The following is an 18,656-nucleotide window of genomic DNA, read 5'->3' as shown; positions in this document are numbered from 1 at the left end:
ATTCTATTTGAGGATAGGAGTGTTAAATATGCAGAGGCGTTTAGTATGAAATGTTAAATAATAATTTTAGTGATTTGCTACAGTAGAGAATGATAAAGTTTTTGCATTGCTTTATACTAACTTATCTCACATGTTCTTGTTGAGTTTTGTGTGGATGACGTTTTTAAGATTTAGGGAAACTGTGATATGAGAAGAATTAAGAAGACACAGGCATCCCAAGATAATATTTCAAGAAGTCTCAAGTATCTAAGCTTGGGGATGCCCCGGTAGGCATCCCACCTTTCTTCCTCAACAATTATCATTAGTATCGGTTGAGCCTAAGTTTTTGCTTCTTCACATGATGTGTGCTATCCTTGGAATGTCATTTTATTTTGTTTTGCTTGCTGTTTTAATAAAATACTTAGATCTGGAAGTTTTTTTAAATAAGAGAGAGTCCTCAAGTAGCTACCCATTTACATAACTACTCGCTTGATCTTCACTTATATCTTTTTGGAATAGCTTGTCATTTACTCTTGTGCTTCACTTATATACTTTGACTAATTGTTGAATGAATTGAATATCATGAAGTTGAAATTATATCATGCCTAGTAGTAGCTTCACATTGGGTTTAGAAAGTGAAATCTTTTGAAGCTTCATAATCACAATATTGGTCATACAAGTAATTCATGAATTATTAGTAGAAGGAAGAGAACTTTCACATGCAAATACACTATCATGGAAATCTTTTGTGATTGTGAGCCCCCATCAAAATATTATATGCCAAAATTATTGATGTTGGACAAGGAAGACAACGTAATGGTTTATGTTTGTTCATATTCACATAGAAGTTATATTGTCATAGATCCTTGTGGTGCTTGCCCCCCATCCTTGCTAGCCAAAAATTCCGCATCAAGTAGAGATACTACTTGTGCATCCAAAAACCCTTAAACCCAAATATTATCTTCAAGAGTCCACCATACCTACCTAAGTATTGAGCAAGATCCTTCAAATAAGTTGTCAGCAGTGCAATAAGGCAATAAAAATTGCTTCTAAAAGTGTGAGATCATTTAGTGTAAGAGAAAATTGAGCATTGTACGACCTTGTGATGGTGAAGAATAAAAGCGACAGACTGCATAATAAAGGTTACCATCACAAGGGGCAATACAACGTGATGTTCTTTTGCACTAAGGGGTTGAGCATACAAACAAACTGCTTCCCTCTGCAAAGGGTCTATCTTTTACTTTTATGCAAAGAGTCAAAGTTCTTCTCTCTGTTCCTTTTTATTTTTATATTTGGCAAGCATCATGTGGTGAGGAAAGATCTAGACACATATATCCAATTGGATATGGGTAGCATGAGTTATTATTGTTGACATCACCCTTGAGGTGAATACGTTGGGAGGTGAAATTATAAGCCCCTATCTTTCTATGTGTTCGGTTGAAACGTTTTGCTCATGTGTATGCGGTGAGTGTTAGAAATCATAGAAGACTATATGATGGTTGAGTATGTGGAGCTCTTACTTAAACTCTGTTGAATAAGTTGAATTACAATTGTTTGGTGACTGAGAACATAGGTTGTTGAGTTTCAAGAGAATTCATCGTTTGAACCTTAACAAGTGAATTGGTTGCTAGTTTAACATGAGAAGTTTTATAAGAAAGAGTTTCTATTATGATGCTAGGAAAAGTGACTGAAATTATCATTGATCAAACTTATGCACTTTGTTAGCATTCACACTTCATAATTTTTTTATCATTTACCTACTCGAGGACGAGTAGGAATTAAGCTTGGGGATGCTGATACGTCTCCAACGTATCTATAATTTATGAAGTATTCATGTCATGTTTACAGTAATTTTATATGGTTTTGGTATGATTTGCATGAAACTAACCAGAACTGACACCGTTTTCAGCAGAACTACCGTGGTGTTGTTTTTTGTGCAGAAATGAAAGTTCTCCAAATGAGCTGAAACTTTTTGACGATTTTTTTTGGAACGAAAGAGACCCCCGAAGCTTCGTGGGAGGGGCAGAAGAGCCACGAGGAGGGCACAACCCACCAGGGCGCGCCTGGTGGGCCAGGCTCACCCCGGTGGGTTGTACTCACCTCGAGGCCCATATTTGCGTGAAAACGACACCAAAAAATCCTATAAATAGAGAAACCATCAGAAATAACCCAAGATCAGAAGTTTCGCCACCGCAAGGCTCTGTAGTCACCGAAAACCAATCTAGACCCCGTTCTGGCACTCTGCCGGAGGGGAAAATCATCACCGGTGGCCATCTTCATCATCCCGGCGGCCACCACGACAAGGAGGGAGTAGTCCACCCTCGGGGCTGAGGGTTTGTACCAGTAGCTATGTGTTTAATCTCTCTCTCTCTCGTGTTCTTGAGATGTCACGATCTTGATGTATCGCAGGCTTTGTTAATATAGTCGGATCATATGGTGTTTTCCCCTCTCTGTCTTGTTGTGATGAATTGAGTTTTTCCCTTTGAGATTTCGTTGTTATCGGATTGAATACTTTTATTGATTTGAGAGCACTTGATATATGTTTTGCATATGAATACTCGTGGTGACAATGGGGTATCATATTGATTCACTTGATATGTGTTTTGGCATTCAACTTGCGGATTCCTGCGGTGACATTGGGGTAATCTATGCATAGGGGTTGATGCACGTTCTCGTCTTTTGTTTCTCTGGTAGAAATCTTGGGGCACTCTTTGAGGTTCTTTGTGTTGGATCGAGTATTATGAATCTGAAATTATTTGCTATTATTTTAGTACGAACTCTTGGATAGATCGATCGAAAAGAATAGCTTCGAGGTGGTTTCGTACCCTACAAACGATTTCTTCTTATGCTCTCTGCTAGATAGGAACTTTGGAGTGATTCTTCATTGCACGTTGAGGGATGGTTATATGATCCAATTATATTAGCATTGTTGAGAGATTGCACTAGCGAAAGTACGGACCCTAGGCCTCATTTTTGTGCCTGTTTACATTGCAGTACCATTTTTGTGCCCGTTTACTATTTGCTACCTTGCTATTTTTATTTATTTAGATTATAAAAATATATTTCTACCATCCATATCACACTTTTATCATTATCTCTTCGCCGAATTAGTGCACCTATACAATTTGCCATTGTATTAGGTGTGTTGGGGACACAAGAGATTTCTTGTATTTGGTTGCAGGGTTGTTTGAGAGAGACCATCTTCATCCTACACCTCTCACGGATTGATAAACTTTAGGTCATCCATTTAAGGGAAAATTGCTACTGTCCTACAAAACTCTGCGCTTGGAGGCCCAAGATGAGTCTACAAGAATAAAGTTGCGTAGTAGACATCATTGGGCCCAGCTCAAGTTGGCCCATATATTGAGGCTAATTGATTAGACTGAAAAGCTAGGTAGTAGTGGGGGGTGTACGAGGCTGCCGGCCTACAAACTTGCTTGAAACCGGGCAACCTTCCTAATTGTCGCCTAAATTGATTGATTTTGGCCTAGAGGGGTGGATTGCGAGATTTGACAAGTTTTGCCACTTTTTACCTAAATCTAGGCCACTTTTAGGTGGAACTTAGGCGTTCCTGGCTTCATATGCCTAAAACCTGACTAGTGCCTCCGTCAACTTATGGGCTTGGTGTTGAGAAACGTAGTATGCAGTTTTGGAGTCGTGCGTTGGAGTTGGCCTAATGGGGTGGGGGCTCCAGGTTCACCCTTGATTGTGTCCGGCGGCTAGGTGTCGACGAAGGGGTCCTCGGGGTGTGTTATGTTGGTTTGTTTTGGTATATAATGGGGGTGGTCTTGCTCTGCACCGGTGCTCGTCCCACACATACTTCTCTTCATGTCGCTCACAAAGCCTCTTCTAGATTTCTCTGCGGTGGTCCTTCCTTGTTGCTGGTTTTGGAGGGCGGTGCATATGGTTTTCATGCCAGGATAAGAACCCAGCGCCTAGCGCCGGCCACAGGGTTGTGGCCATCTCATTTAAATAAAGCATTCTTTTCGAACTGAGAGCAATTCCCTGATATCTGTCACTATTTCAGAGCATCTCTAGCAGATCCCGTAAAAGGCATCGACCCTTATAATAACTGTCAATTTTAGTTTTGTCAAAAAACTGACCTGAACTGATCCCGCATATTTGGCCAAACCATAAAAAAATAGTGATCCCCCAATATGAGAGCCCAACTACCTCATCTAACATTCTTAAGAAGTTGCTCCCCACTTCTACCTATTCTCTCAACATGCACCCTGTCCACATCAGCATTATGCCACGCCATCAATCAGTTTTCAAAACCAGCCAATGAAAAATCAGCCAGTCAACCTTATTCGCCCTATGGTCATGGCGTTGAAAAAAACAGTTTTTTCATCTTTTCCCCATCCCGCACGGCAGGCCTCCTCATCGAATCTACAGCGCCGGGCTACCCTCCTCCCTCCGTTATCCTCGATGCGCCCACGGTGACCTCGCCTCACCACTGGAGTGCCTCCCGTCTGGCGCAATTCCTCCTCTCCTACCTCCCGTCTACTCCTCCTTTGTCGCAGCGCCCTGCCATGCGCCTGTCATGCCACAAGCAGAGCGCCAGCTCTCCGTCGCGCTTCCTCCTCTCCCTCCTCCGGTCACCTCCTCCCACTGTGCCCACGGCCATCGATCGTGCCGACCAGTCGCGCCACAGGCAAAGCACCGGCCATCCGCCGTGTTTCCTCCTCGCTCTCCTACTGTTGTGCCCCCGGCACCCACGCATCCACCTGCCCACCATGCGCGCCGCCACCCCTGTACACCTCCTCCATCGCCAGACTGACTCCCGGTCCCACCTTCAAGCCGTCGTTGCTGCTCACCACACCATTAGCAGCTCCCCTCACAACACACTTTCCTCAGCTCCGAGCGTGACGCGGGTTGTCCGCCATGGTCACCGGCCAGCGTTGTCCGCCATGGTCACCGGCCACCCAGAACGGACCCTCTGCACACCGGTCCTCTGCACCGCGGCGTGGATGGCGAGGCGAGGAGCCCGATTCAAAGAGGTGAGCACTTCCGCAGTTTTTCACTGCTGCTCGCTAGGCGTCTGAAGCTGGAAGCTAGAGATCCTCAAATTTTTCGTTTGCTGACACCAAACCAGCCCACTTTGTGGACGCCTTTGCAGCCCAATGCTCCAAATGGCCCATGTTGTTTATCTTCTCCGATGCCATCACTTAAACCCTTCAGCTGCTGGTCATTAGTGACGGGCGCTTCACTTCCTCTTCCTATGATCTCTGTAGAAGAAACTGATGGATTCTTCTTTAAATTCGGTGCTCCACCCGAACTCACTTTGTACCAATCATCCTCCATACGGGTGGGCGTCTGCCATACCTCTCATGCCTGTACCACTGGTGATCAACTCCCTCCCCTCTCCTTCTCGACATTCCCTGTGACGTATTGATCTATGCACGTGATTCAACCTCCCGTCGGCGTCTCCCACCCTCCTCCCTCGCCCAACGGCCAGCGACGATGTGCCCGTGGCCCCAACAACCAGCCTGCTTCTTCCGCCTTGATCTGAAGATGACGATCTGGAGGAGGCCCACGACGGTGTCCCGTTTCTTCTCTGGTCAAGCTCTTCTTTTCTTCTGAACAAGGCTTTTGTCAGGTTCTTGTGCTCTTCTCTAATTATTATTTTTGGCGAAACATAGCTAGATCACTATTTTCATTCATTAAGAACGGGAGCACACCTCAAAATGAGGTGGAAAGTTTTGTTACAGATCCACTGTGCAAGGTCGACAGAAGGAAATAAAGAAGGATGGATTACAGTAGGAGTATAAATAGGATTAGATGATTAGTGATTGAAAGCTGCAAAGCAGCAAAGGCCTGGACTGGTTAAACTTTTCTTATCCATGATTACCCAGCCACCGGACGCTCTTGATCTAACCGTCCGCAAGGTGCCTAGCTCCAGAACAATGAAATCATACTTATGCAGGAACGGCGAAGCTTGGAGATTGAAAATACGGTCAGATCGCTCCATCCATATGCGCCACAAAATAATCATGACAATGGACAAGAAAGTATGCACTCTGCAATCAGGAATATAATCCAGAGCATGCAGCCACCAGTCAATCAAGCTAAGAGTATTGAACTGAGTAAAAAATGATACTCCCTCTGTAAACTAATATAAGAGCGTTTAGATCACTAAAGCAGTGATCTAAACGCTTTTATATTAGTTTACGGAGGGAGTATGTCTCTCTTGTGCCTCACCTGCCATACATTGGCATATTCCGCCGGCTGAACCTGACCTCTCTGTCACGGGATGTATGTAGGTAGTGGTACAAAGATAAATGGTGGGGTGTGATTGTGTGAAGCAGCTGGTGGGTTATGGAGGATACCATCGTCGCATCACACGCCGTCGCCATCCGCTTACATGAAGGTTTCAGAAGCTCCCTCTTTGCCACCACTGTTATCTTTTCTCTATTTGGTTAGCGTTGTTTTTTCTCTTCAATATTTTAGCTATTAGAAATGTTGAATCTCTTGGTATTTGACCATCGACCTGAGAAGTAGTACCTTTTTGATAAATAGTTTGGTAAAACTACATCATTCAGTTTATTTCATGGATCACCTCCGGTGGTAGTTATTTTTAATTTTTAAATCAAGATGGAAGTACAACAAAAATTCTGATTGTTGCTTTGCTACAAATGAAAAGGATAAAATCATTAGAGTAGGAAACTTCTAGACAAAGTAAAACCTACATGTATAAGTCTTCGAAAAAAGTTATCATACCAGTATATATAAATAAAATTTAGCTTTTTTGTACAGTATTGCTTCCTTAGCAACTAAAAGAACTTTATCGATTTATGCTATTCATGATGCCTCTCTGGATGTTTGGAACATATATCTCTGCTGACTTATTAGGTGTGCTTTACCTCCACTATCATATGCCCATACTTTATTTTTCCAGTTGTCAAAATTTTGCCATACAAATTTTGTCTCATTTGGAGCGACTGTACTAGAAATACTTCAATGTTCTACAAATTCAACATAGTTACTTGGGAGAGGAAATCGGTGCACGTTACTGATAATTCTCTTTATCTTTGTGCAGAAATATATTTGTCCAACATTTCAATATGTATTAATAATCATTCATACAATATATGTTTTTCTTCGAATCTACCCATAGAAACCACAACGTCCCGCAGCAACGCATGGGGTATCATCTAGTATCTTCAGTTTTCGTGGGCTCTTTTCCAGCTCTGATAAAAGAAAACTGTTGGTGAGAGGAAAATTTCTCGTCAAACTGCCACAGTCACCAGCTCCCGATTCTGAACGTCCCCGCTGCCATCGACCAGCCGCGTGCGCGCTAGCTAGCCGTCGTTGCCGCACGTGCGTGCATGCTAGCCGTCAGACGCCGTTGTCGGGCGTGCGTGGGTGGTAGCTAGCCGCCCCGTCTGGGATAGCACGAGGCGATAAAGGAGGCTTGGCCAGGAGCCGTGGAGGGTCGCCGCACGAGGCGGGCCAGGAGCCGCTTGCAGCACCATTGCCATGGCTGCGGCCAGGACCCAATTGCAACCTATATTTTGCTTTTAGGGGGCTTCATGCTATTCTTTAGGGGCTCTATTATAATTTTTTTCGAGGGTACGCAAATTACGTACCGTAGCTTTATAGAAGGAGAGAAAAATAGTACATAACATCTACCACTCACTGTGAACAGCGGGCGTAACACAACACCACATCCGGCTATCCTCAGGACAGCCACGCACGACAACACAACTACAACATGGAAAAACATGCCCAAAACCAAAAAACCTCGCCGCGTCTTGATCGACACCGAACACCTCTGAAGAACAGCAACTCCAGCTTCCTTTGGATTCATCAGCAATGACCATACATAGCGCCAGAGGGGAGCGGTCAGGGCCACGACGAACACCGGAGGAGCGCCAACAGGAAACTCGGTCTCCTCACACGATGCTCCCAACAGAGAAACGACGTTGCAGACGCCGCCATCATGCCGCTCCAGAGGACCAAGGCTTTCGCCTGGAGACAACTGCCAACACCAAGCACGAGGGAGATGGCGACACACTCGACGTCGCCTCCAGAGAGGGGAACGACACCCCGCGGGTGCCATCGACGCCGGTCGGCCAAACCGGATAGGATTTTCATCCGTAATGTTGCGCATCTCGACTCCGACGAGGTACCGGGCAGCACTGTTCCTGAAGCCTCGCACTGCTGTCATCGTAGCAAATCCGCCGAAGCCGTGTAGACGTGGCCCAACACCATCCGCACTGTCGAGAGAGCGCGAATCAGGCCTCCACCAACATCGCCGTCGAGAAGCAACCATATCCTCCAAGCCTCAAAAGCCAGATCCGCTCCATCGGCCTTCATCGACACCGAGAGACTACTGCCAGATTGGATCTGGCCCGCCCCTCCAACCTCACTCCGGCGCCATCTCCACCGGGGCATCACCGCGATCCCCTCACACGGAGGCGGCCGGAAGCCCGCTGCACGCCAGGACACCTTCCTGGCAGGGCCATCTCGGCGCCGCCGCCCCCATGGCTGATCCAACACCGTCGCCGCCGTTGCTAGCGCTCCACCTGTAGCCACCTACCGGTAGTGCTCCTCGCCAAGATCCGGCGAACGCCCTCGCCGTGTCCCCGCGGTGCCTCCAAACCTCCACCAAACAGCCGACACCACCCCGCCAAGCACACCGCAACCACCAACACCACCATGGTGCCCAGCAACAGTCAGCCTTGGCGAAACCACAAGACAAGGAACCAAAGGCGAGAGCTTCCCTACCGCCATCACCTGCACCATGCAGAGATGACCGGCCAAGCAGCCTGAACATCACCACCGGAGCCAGATCCGGCAACACCAAGCTAGCTCTGACGTCCCAATGCACCACGACTGCTGCCGCTCTTCTAACCACACCTGGACTAGAGCACGAGCAACACGTCTCCCTTCTAGCCGCGCCAGAACCCATCTAGCGCACCAGATCGAGAGCACGAGCACACCGCCGCCCTTCAAGCCGCGCCAGATCGGCAGCTCGCAACCGCCGCCTTGAAGCTCCTTTCCCCGAGTAGCTCCCCATCCAAGCCGACCACCGCGTCGTTGAAGGAGCCCGAGGCCAACTCCCCGGCGCCCATGAACCGCGTGAGCAACGCGCCGTCCAGGGCCGTGCGCCGCACCGGCCGGATCCAAGCGAGCCAGGCCGGGCGGGGTAGGAATCCGCCGCCGCAGACAAGGTCGCGCGAGGGAGAACACCCCGCCGCTGCCGACCACCATCGGAGTTTTGCCCGGCGGCGGCGAGGGGGCAGGGAGAGGAGGTGTGGTGGGCAGCGGCGGGCTAGGGTTCATCCGTGTCGCCCCCCTGGGAGCGACGCGGACGCGAGGAGGATGACCTGGTATTCCTGGTAGAGTGGTGAGTAGGAGAAAGTGAAAGTCTGCTATAAATTTAGATTGCAACAAATGGGCTCCATGCGAACCAACCTCAGGTTGAGATGGTTAGGTGGACAGTGGTATCCCCAACCCAACAGGGTTCAAATCCTGATGCTCGCATTTATCCTGGATTTATTTCAGGAATTCCGGCGATACGCTTTCAGTGGGAGGAGACGTTCCCGTCAACTACGAGGCGCCTACGATGATTTCGTAAAATCTCAAGATGAAATGCCGGCTCAGTCTCTCGGAGGTGCTCATAGGGGTAGTGTATGCGTGTGTGTGTTTATAGGGATGAGTGTATGCGTGTTTATATGAGCGCTTGCGACTGAACTGTGTTAAAAAAAAAAGGGCTCCATTTCATCAATCTGAGGGAACACAAATGAGCTCCATTTCATCAATCTGTAGGGGATAGAGATGCTATCATCCAATCCAACCGGATATAATACGGTGAATAATAATAAATACTAGAAAATATCTCCCTCCCCTCCTCGCCCGCCCCGCTGCAACCGCTCCCCCCACCTCCCGCCCGCCCGCGCTGCCGCAACCGCTTCCCCAGCCTCCCGCCCGCGCTGCCGCAACCACCGCCGGGCGCCCGCCCTGCTTGCACCAGCGCCCGCCGACCATGGGCGGGCCCGACGCTGACCCCATCGACCCCATCGACCCCTCCGCCTTGTCCCCCATCGACCCCTCCGCCTTGCCCCCCATCGACGGCGCCATCTCCTCCAAGTTTGACCCGGCGGACCGCCGCCCTCGCGCTCTGGTCGGCGTGACCGGCTCGGGGGACGGGACGTGGGCTCTGGTCGGGGCAGCCGTGTCAGGCGACCCGAACTTCCCCGGACACGTCTTCGGCCTCTACAAGGACACCACCGCCGTGGACGAGGAGCTCTCCCCCACGTTCCTGCGATTATTCGATGATTGGAACGCTCGGGAAGAGCTCGCTATCGCCAAGCGCAAAAAAGAAGGGAAGAGCACGGGCTCGACGACGACGACGACGACCCCGACGACGCCTCTGCCTCCACGACCCCCGGTGCCCGCGCGGACTCCTTCGCTGATGTCGGAAAGCCCGCCGCCGCCAACGCCGACCACTCTTCGTCCGCGACGCCTGCCTCCGCAGCCTCGTCGTCTCCCTCCGTGGAAGCCGCGCCGCGGGGCGTGAAGAGGGCGCGGGGAGACGACGACACCGCCGCCGCCTCCTCCACACCGGGGGTTGGCTCCCTCGGCGAGTCCGCAGGGGCCAATCCCGACCCAGGGCGCCCCGCCCCTCGGGTGCTCGGCGCGGCCACCGACTCCGATCCGTCCGCGACTCCAGACACCTCTCCCGGTGTCGACCGAGACAACGACGCCAGTTCCGCGTAGGTACGAACCGCCGCTCCCTCCCCTCCTCTCCTCTCCGCTCATGGCCGTAGTCTGGGGTCGGAAAGGCCGCCGGGGTGCATCAGGAAGGGCTCCTCAACCTGGTCTTAGAGTTTGCAATGTGGATCGAGTTCGTAATCGCGCTTGGATTAGTACTGTAATGTTGTGCTGTTAGCAGCATGTTGCAATTCACATAATGATTTGATTGTGGGTATGTCACGTACTGTAGATTTTTGTATAACATTATAACTGCTCTATCTGGTTGTCTATGAAAATCTAGTTATCAGCGAGATTGAGCGTAACTTGCTTTGGTGGGGCGTGGTCATTCAATCACATCATCTTGATTCACATACTCACAAATATGATTTCAGTTTCATATATAGTACTGTCATGGCTATCATGCAAAATTATAGGAATACGTTCTCTGAAAACTTCTAAAATATCCCATTTCACTTTGCTGCTATCATAGTTTACATTTTTTTTTTGTGGGGAATCATAGTTTACATTCTGAATGTGTGTACATGTGACTTTGTGGTACTTGTATCTTTACGCTTAACTGAACCAACTTATTACGTACTTAACATGATTTTTGTGTGTCAGATCATTACTCTTGCTACCAGAACAATATTTAGTATGTTATGACAGTTGCACACATACCATATCCAAATTTATCTAACCTTTTGCCTGGGTTGCACTCGGTCTTAGTACATGTGTAATCTATTAAAGTCTTCCTAATCTATCATTTCATTGTCATTTATGTCCGCCCTAACCCATGCCCAATTCAAGAGTACCTTATCTTGACTCTTTTCTACTCACGCAACTCTTGTCTTACATAAATGAATCCAACATGTCCATAGAATAGACCTAAGATATCCAAGAATACGACATGATTTGTTGATATTAAACCAATGCCAGTTGATGCTTTGTGATGTCAAATGGTCCTATCCAGATTGCTCATTTTAATTCTAATTACACATTCTAGTTAAGGTTGACACGATTTTATGTGTTAGTCATGATCCTGATAAAGCTATTAATCTCAACCTTCTGTTTATATGTTTGAGCTTATGTCTGGACTGAAATTGAACTATTCTAAGAGGGGGGGGGGGGGGGGGGGAATTCAGTTGCTGAATTTACTCTGATGTTTTTGGCTGCCCTGTTGGAACTCTTCCCCTTGAGTACCTAGGAGTCCCTGTTTCTTTTGCTGCTTTGGAAGCTTGTAACCTTGATTTCCTGGAGGCTAGTATGATCCGAAAACTTGATGCCTGGCTAGGTTTGCACGGAATGAGAGTATCAAGCACTTATTTTCTTATTGTCCCCTTGCTAGGTTTGTATGGAATGTTGTTGGTGTGTCAACTGGGATAGGGTTTAATTTCAGTGATCCTGAATCATGCTTCCATATTTGGCTAAAGGGCATGGGGGCTGAATCTAGGACGGTCTGCACTGTTGGGGTAGCATCTGTCTTCTAGAGTACATATGGAAAGCACACAACCTTGCATGCTTCCAGCAGAAGTAGCCTGCTGAACCCATTGATGTCATTTTTCGAGTGGTTTACTGAATTGATTGTTTGTCTGATTTGGCAGGTGAAGGACTCTTGAAAACAACAAGCAAGATCACTGGAGCTAGTCAAAGCTGAGGTGTTCCGTGCGAGGAGTAGTTGGATCTTTTGGGTCCCAAGACTGGAGATAAAGATCATCTGTCCTTGATTTGCTAGTCATGACTGAGGTGTTCGAGCATAGCGCTGTTGTTTTTTGCTTCTGTAATGCGCTTGGTTTCGTATGCCAGAGATTTTGAGCTGTGGCTACCTTTGCTTAGGATGTAATCGGGAGTGGTTGAACTTCCCCCCCTCTGCTTTCTTTGCTGGTTACTTCTGTTATAGATGATTGCAGTCTTATAAAGGTTGGAATGAAACTAGAACTCTAGAAAGTATGATGAGGAGCAAAGCACCAAAGAGAAGAGTATTGGTTTGGTTTTGTGCAGTGTAACAAAAATGACTAATGTAGTTACCCATTGTTGTCTTCTTTTTGTTGACAGCCTAGATGTGATAGTAGTCATCTCATTTAACATGGTGAACTGTTCTGACATGCAATCTTTATTGGCATCACAACTCTTTTTTCTCTCGTCCATGCATCTAAATGAATGTCATTGTGTATTACTGTAGAAGTTACCAGCTTCAGTTTTGTTTGTTTTTGTTTTCGGTCCACGTCGCCACATCTCAGATACCACAAGGTAATTTCTGTTGCTTCCCTTCATCTCCATTGCTTCGTGCTTTTGCCTTTATTACGTTGGTGCATCTAGGTGGACAAAGGCCATCTCAGATGTGCTTCATACAATTGGATTTCAGATTATTTTGTCCACCATGGTGGTTAGAGAAAGACAAGAATCCAGAGACCTATAGTAGATATGCAAATGTCAGTACTCTGCTCCAGTGGGAAAAATGGGAAGAGCAGGTTGTTTACTGAAAGTAACAATAAACCACACGTAAAATTAATGCATCACCAAGGAGCTCTAGTCCAGTGAGAATAATCTGTTTTGACCAGGCCATAAAATGTTGTATGCTGGTTATTTTGTCATCTGCAAGCCATGAGCCGTAACAAACCATATAGCAATAGCGCAATGGTGCACAATCTCCTTGCATGTGTTTATTAGAGCAGTTCTAAGCCCCTCAGCAAGTTATGGGTGGAATTTGGGCTGATCCATGTCTCTTTTTCTGCTGTGCTATCTACTTCAGAGTTCCTAACGCATGTCAAGCCTACATGTTCCCGGCGCTACAAAGCGTGCCTAATCTTCTTCTCTTCTTTTTTTGCGATGGGTGCCTATGATTTATAGTAACAAGAAAGACATAACACCAGGTTTTGCACTGTGATTCCGACTCTAAATCACAACAAAACAATAAACCACCGGCGCATAAGTCAGCTCCACCAAGCACCAACAGAAGCATCATCGTTGCAAAAAAAAATGTACCACCTCCTTATTGCAAGATGCCAAACGAAATATTACATGATCGAATGAAAAGGTTCTTCTCCATTTTCGTCTGTCTGAACATCCAAACTTCAAATAGTTGAGCACGAGTGCACGACTCACCTTGATCACATGTTCCAAGTGGAGAGAGAGAGAGAGAGAGAAATATCATCTGGCTATCGCCAGCACAATAAGCTCTTCACTTTTACTTTTTTTTTGGAAATAAGCTCTTCACCATCTTTTGGAGGCAATAAGCTCTTCACTTGATTTTTTTTTTTGGAGGGAAAACTCGTCATCCGTTAAGGAACAAGGAAGGCTTCTTTGGGCCCAAACGAAAGAAACAAAGACCACCAATTTAGGCCCAGCCCAAACGATTCTCCGCCCACACCACCATATTTAGACTCCACTCCTCACTCCATCCAAAACCCTAGCACCCGTCCCGCCGCCGCCGCTGCCGCTGCCGCTGCCGCCCTGACCCTCGCCGCTGCTGCAGCCTCCACCGCGCAACCATGGTAATCTCTCATTCCGCTCCCTCCTCCTCGTCTTCCTCTGAACTGTACGCCTAGCTGACACCATCCGTTCCCGTGGCACCCAGGGTATCGACCTCGTCGCCGGCGGCCGCAACAAGAGGACCAAGCGCACGGCGCCCAAATCGGACGATGTGTACCTCAAGCTGCTCGTCAAGGTCAGTCCCCCTTCGATCCGGTGTCACCGCAGCACCCCCGTCTACTGCTCAGGGATTCAGATTTACCGCAATTGGATTTCCTGTTCGTAGCTCTACCGCTTCCTGGTGCGGAGGACCAAGAGCCAGTTCAACGCCGTGATCCTGAAGCGCCTCTTCATGAGCAAGACCAACCGCCCCCCGCTCTCGATGCGCCGCCTCGTCAGGTTCATGGAGGGGAAGGTATCCCTCTCTCGCGCGCGGTGCCATTTTTTGTTTACCTTTGGTCAGGATGAATCCATGTGAAGCTTACCTGGGCGGTGTTTGTGGTTGTGACACGCGTGTAGGAGGACAAGATCGCTGTGATAGTGGGCACCATCACCGATGACCAGAGGGTCTACGAGATACCGGCAATGAAGGTGGCCGCGCTCAGGTTCACCGAGACGGCGAGGGCAAGGATTGTCAATGCCGGTGGCGAGTGCCTTACCTTTGACCAGCTCGCGCTCCGTGCTCCGCTTGGACAGAACACGGTATGGCTTGAGTTCTCCTTTTTTAGCTACTGTATTTGCTAATATTGCTGTTTGATGCATTTTATATTGCATGAGGTAGTATCCAAAGCTTTACAATCGAAGCAGACAATTCTATTGTTTGAACTATTAAGTATGCTAGACTCCTGCAGGTGGAGAAAACCAAGTTTATTGTTCATGCTCATAGTGTGTTACAGAGAGACTTTTAGGTGTAGGTTGTGGTAGGGTATTCAAGGAACGATGTATTATTTTTCTGATTCATCGGTTTTCCTATTGTCAGGTGTTAAGGGTACACATAAACGAAGTTGATATATCTGTCTAAATCTATATCGTGTACCTACAGCCAATTGCAGTTTTTTCATGGTTGTGCCGGACAGCTGGTCAAATTTCCAACTTTAACTAACTTGTTGATGATTATTTAACTACTATATCTTTTCACTGAGAAAGTCAATCTTAATGGTCAAATATGTACATATGCTTATTTTATGGTAGTAGTTGCGGTCTTGGTTACGAGGTCTTGTCTACTTTATTTTCCTTTGTTAAGAGTTGTTTAAAACTTGCATATGTTCTCTTTGCATAAATAGTAATGTAAATCTTTGTTGATTCATAGTACTCCCTCTGTCCTGGATACTTTTCGCGGAATGAATAGAAATGTATGTGTTAGAACTTAAAATATGTCTAGATTCATCCACTTTTACGACAAGTAATTCCGGACAGAGGGAGTACGTGATAATTCAGTGTGTGTGTTGTTGCCGCTGTTCCTTCTTGACATGGTCTTTATGATTTCATTGCGTTGCCGTGTCTTTAGACTTTAGTACATGCTACTGATGCTAGAATCTTTGGTATTGTAGTCATGTAGAGGTATTTGCTCTGATTTACGGTATCCTTTTTCTTTTGTTTTGAGATGTGTCAAACATGTGGTATGATGATGGTTTCCCCCTTCCCATAAATTAGTGATGAACCTCAATATGAGGTGCATGCTTTTGAAGCGTTATTCATGGATAAATGCCATAGACAACCATTTTAACAGTTTACATTTTCTTAATAGCTTCTCCTGAGGGGTCCCAAGAACGCCAGGGAAGCTGTTAGGCACTTTGGCAAGGCTCCAGGAGTGCCACACAGCCACACCAAGCCATATGTCCGCTCCAAGGGCAGGAAATTCGAGAAGGCAAGAGGAAGGAGGAACAGCAGGGGCTTCAAGGTTTAAGCCGTGGAATTTTCGGCACCCTTGTCACATTTGCTATTACCGGTCAATCTTCACTTTTCTGGGTACCAGAATCATACTGCTTTAGATGTCAGAGTCTTGTGTCGATGAGTATTCAGAACCAGTTCATTCTTGTTTCAGTATTTTGCAACTTGAGACCATGCTTGCAATCCAGTTATGAATATCATTCCTAGTATCAGAAGTTGTCTCCGTTTGCAGTGTCGTTGGTGTTACGCTGCTTGTGCTCATTCTACTTTTCCAATGTAACTTTTCAGTGTTCGTTAGATCCGATGACAGTGGCTGTCAAAAACAAATCATAATTCATGACAAGCTTAATAATAATTAGGTAAAGGCAATATTACATGCATGCAGAAGGGACGAACAGTTTGTATCTAGTATCACATAGGCACTTGGGTGTTGATGTTGTCGAAGTTCCAGAGCTCCATCCCGGGCTCGTCCTGCTGCTGGTGCGCGTACGTCGCCAGCGTTGCCACCGGCGCGGCGGCATCGGCCATGTACGACGGCTGGTGGAAGAAGCCGGCCACGTTGGCGACGTCGTAGTCGTCGAGGTCGAGGGGCGGGTCCTCGTTGGGGAAGTTGACCTTGGCCTTGGTGCCGCGGATGCGGCGGGCGGCGCGGTCGTAGGCGCGCGCGGCGCCCTCGGGGGTGGCGAAGGTGCCGAGCCAGACGCGCGCGCCCTTGGCCGGGTCGCGGATCTCCGCCGCCCACTTGCCCCACGGCCGCCGCCGGATGCCGCGGTACATCGTCTTGCGCTCCCGCTTCCTGCTCGGCTCCTCCTCCGCTGCACGCACGCACGCACGCCGGAAGGCAGAAGGTTTTCACGGTACGTTCGGGCACAGATAGTACGTAGGAGCAAGTGCTTGGCGTGATGCTAGAACGTGATGGTACCTTGGTGCTCAGGCGTGAAGGCGCCGGCGCCGGTCAGGTCGGCTGGGTAGAAGTCGTGGTGGCCGGTAGGGTCGTCGAACGCGGCGCCGGCGCCGGCGGCATTTGGCCAGAAGTCGGCGGTGCAGAGGCTCCGCTTGCTCCCGCCGCGGTGGTCGCGCTCCGGGATGAAGTCGGAGATGATCGCGCCGCCACACATGGTGTATGCTGCTTATAGAGCAAGTAGAGGAGAGCGCTGGATCTGGTGTAGGAGATGATCGAGTTCTGTAGAAGAAAGGTGGCGCTGCTGTGGTAGTGGCAGGAGAGGTGAGGTGATGTGAGTCGTGTGCGGCGCGCGCTTAAGTAGAGGGGCCGAGCGAGGACTCGCCCGTGAGTGAATTCCTCGGAGGTGGAACGTGACGGCGGCCGTCCCGTCGGGGCAGCTTCCTCGGACGGGCGAATCGGTGGACGCCGCATCGCCGCGCGCCGCTGTTTTGCTCGGGTGGTGACCGTGAGACGGTGCGTCGCGTGCGCGTGATCCCGGCCGACCGGGCCCGAGATCATCTGCTCACCGTGCCGCCTTTAGTTCAGATAGAATTAACAACTCCCTGGCCTACGAGCCTACGACAGTCTCGGACCCCCGGGTTTCATCATCGCAGACGCGTGGTCTGGTCTGGTCTGGCGTGGCCGCCGCCTCTGCTTTGCTCTGCTTTCAGGAAGCCCTGTGCGGAGCCGCAGCCGCGCCATGCGTGTTGGCAGCGATGCGTGCGCTGCTGAACAGTCTGGGTAATGCACTGCTGTCCTGCCGAATGGAATGCGTAATAACCCGACGGCGGCCCACCGAATGCCGCGGCCGTCGACGGGTTATGCATCGGGGCCTTTGTCTGACCTGGAGATCCGTCTGACTTGACGGCTAAGCTCGCGTCGCATCGCTTAATTGCACGTGATATAGTCGTTATCATTCGAGCAAGTTATGCGCATTTTCTTCAGCAAGTAAGCGTTATGTACTACTCCCTCCGTCTCAAAATAAGTGACTCGACTTTTGTACTAACTGAGGGAGTACAACTCAGTACCGTCTCTTTTCTTTTTACTCTGCATATTAAAATTGTTTGAAGTCAAACTTTGCAAAGTTTTTTTTTCTCGGGCGAAAACCGTATTGGAAAATATCCACATCTACAATGCACAATAAATATAATATAAAAATATATTCCATGATGAATCTAATGATGGTAATGCTATATTATGAATGCCAATAATTTTTGGTACAAACTTGGTCAAATACCGCCTCCACGCATGTCATGCGTCCCAGTAAGGCCCACACACCGCCCTCTCTTTACCGCATGAGAATCCAAGCAAGTCGTTTATTTTCCAACGACAACCTGATCCTCCATTCCTCCTCTCTCTTGCAAGTCATCGGCCCAACCTCCCCCTTCGGCCTCATTGCGTTGAGGCTCTAAAGTTAGGGTGCATGTTGCAAGATCGGCGCCGCGCTGCGCACAATATGTGCTGCGAGCTTGTCTCCGCCATGCCGCAAGGCCGCGACCAAGGCACTGCTACAAGCCTATCCCGACCACTCCACGAGCGGAATTGTCGGCTGGCTAGCGAGGTATTGTTGCACTTGCAGGGGGAACACTACCTAGGCTACCACCACCGCTGCAAGTTGGTGGCTGAAGGCGAGCTGTGACGGTGCCCATGGGATGTTGCGACCAACGACAACGTG

At 48.5% G+C, this 18,656-nt stretch overlaps 3 protein-coding genes across 3 annotated transcripts; 2 read left to right on the top strand and 1 right to left on the bottom strand.

The window, feature by feature from the left end:
* Positions 1 to 9,853: 9,853 nt before the first annotated feature.
* Positions 9,854 to 12,805, top strand: LOC125535677 (protein PRRC2A-like). The gene is made up of 2 exons (XM_048698743.1): positions 9,854 to 10,704; positions 12,282 to 12,805. Exon 1 carries the CDS (start codon positions 9,971 to 9,973, stop codon positions 10,502 to 10,504), a length of 534 nt encoding a protein of 177 aa, XP_048554700.1. The 5' UTR covers positions 9,854 to 9,970; the 3' UTR covers positions 10,505 to 10,704; positions 12,282 to 12,805.
* A 1,213-nt stretch (positions 12,806 to 14,018) lies between these two features.
* Positions 14,019 to 16,247, top strand: LOC125535676 (60S ribosomal protein L18-2). The gene is made up of 5 exons (XM_048698742.1): positions 14,019 to 14,171; positions 14,255 to 14,344; positions 14,435 to 14,563; positions 14,668 to 14,850; positions 15,896 to 16,247. The coding sequence occupies exons 1-5, from the start codon at positions 14,169 to 14,171 to the stop codon at positions 16,052 to 16,054; spliced, it is 564 nt and encodes a 187-aa protein (XP_048554699.1). The 5' UTR covers positions 14,019 to 14,168; the 3' UTR covers positions 16,055 to 16,247.
* Positions 16,248 to 16,393: 146 nt separating this feature from the next.
* On the bottom strand, positions 16,394 to 17,282 carry LOC125535675 (ethylene-responsive transcription factor ERF071-like). Its single transcript, XM_048698740.1, has 2 exons — positions 16,961 to 17,282; positions 16,394 to 16,853 (listed from the first exon to the last, which is right to left on the bottom strand). The coding sequence occupies exons 1-2, from the start codon at positions 17,154 to 17,156 to the stop codon at positions 16,450 to 16,452; spliced, it is 600 nt and encodes a 199-aa protein (XP_048554697.1). The 5' UTR covers positions 17,157 to 17,282; the 3' UTR covers positions 16,394 to 16,449.
* Positions 17,283 to 18,656: the final 1,374 nt, after the last annotated feature.

This window comes from Triticum urartu, chromosome 2, assembly GCF_003073215.2.
Source record: "Triticum urartu cultivar G1812 chromosome 2, Tu2.1, whole genome shotgun sequence".
Taxonomy (NCBI): Eukaryota; Viridiplantae; Streptophyta; class Magnoliopsida; order Poales; family Poaceae; genus Triticum; species Triticum urartu.
The sequence above is the reverse complement of the archived record's forward strand: the minus strand, read 5'-3'. Positions and strand labels throughout refer to the sequence as shown.

What these genes read in the sequence shown, in the direction of transcription:
- LOC125535676 (XM_048698742.1), top strand. An exon ending in ACCTCAAGCTGCTCGTCAAG is followed by an intron (nt 14,345 to 14,434) that starts GTCAGTCCCCCT and finishes TCCTGTTCGTAG; the next exon opens with CTCTACCGCTTCCTGGTGCG. An exon ending in TCAGGTTCATGGAGGGGAAG is followed by an intron (nt 14,564 to 14,667) that starts GTATCCCTCTCT and finishes ACACGCGTGTAG; the next exon opens with GAGGACAAGATCGCTGTGAT.
- LOC125535675 (XM_048698740.1), bottom strand. Translation starts at nt 17,156, where the DNA reads ATGTGTGGCGGCGCGATCATCTCCGACTTCATCCCGGAGCGCGACCAC. An exon ending in CTTCACGCCTGAGCACCAAG is followed by an intron (nt 16,854 to 16,960) that starts GTACCATCACGT and finishes GCGTGCGTGCAG; the next exon opens with CGGAGGAGGAGCCGAGCAGG.
- LOC125535677 (XM_048698743.1), top strand. Translation starts at nt 9,971, where the DNA reads ATGGGCGGGCCCGACGCTGACCCCATCGACCCCATCGACCCCTCCGCC.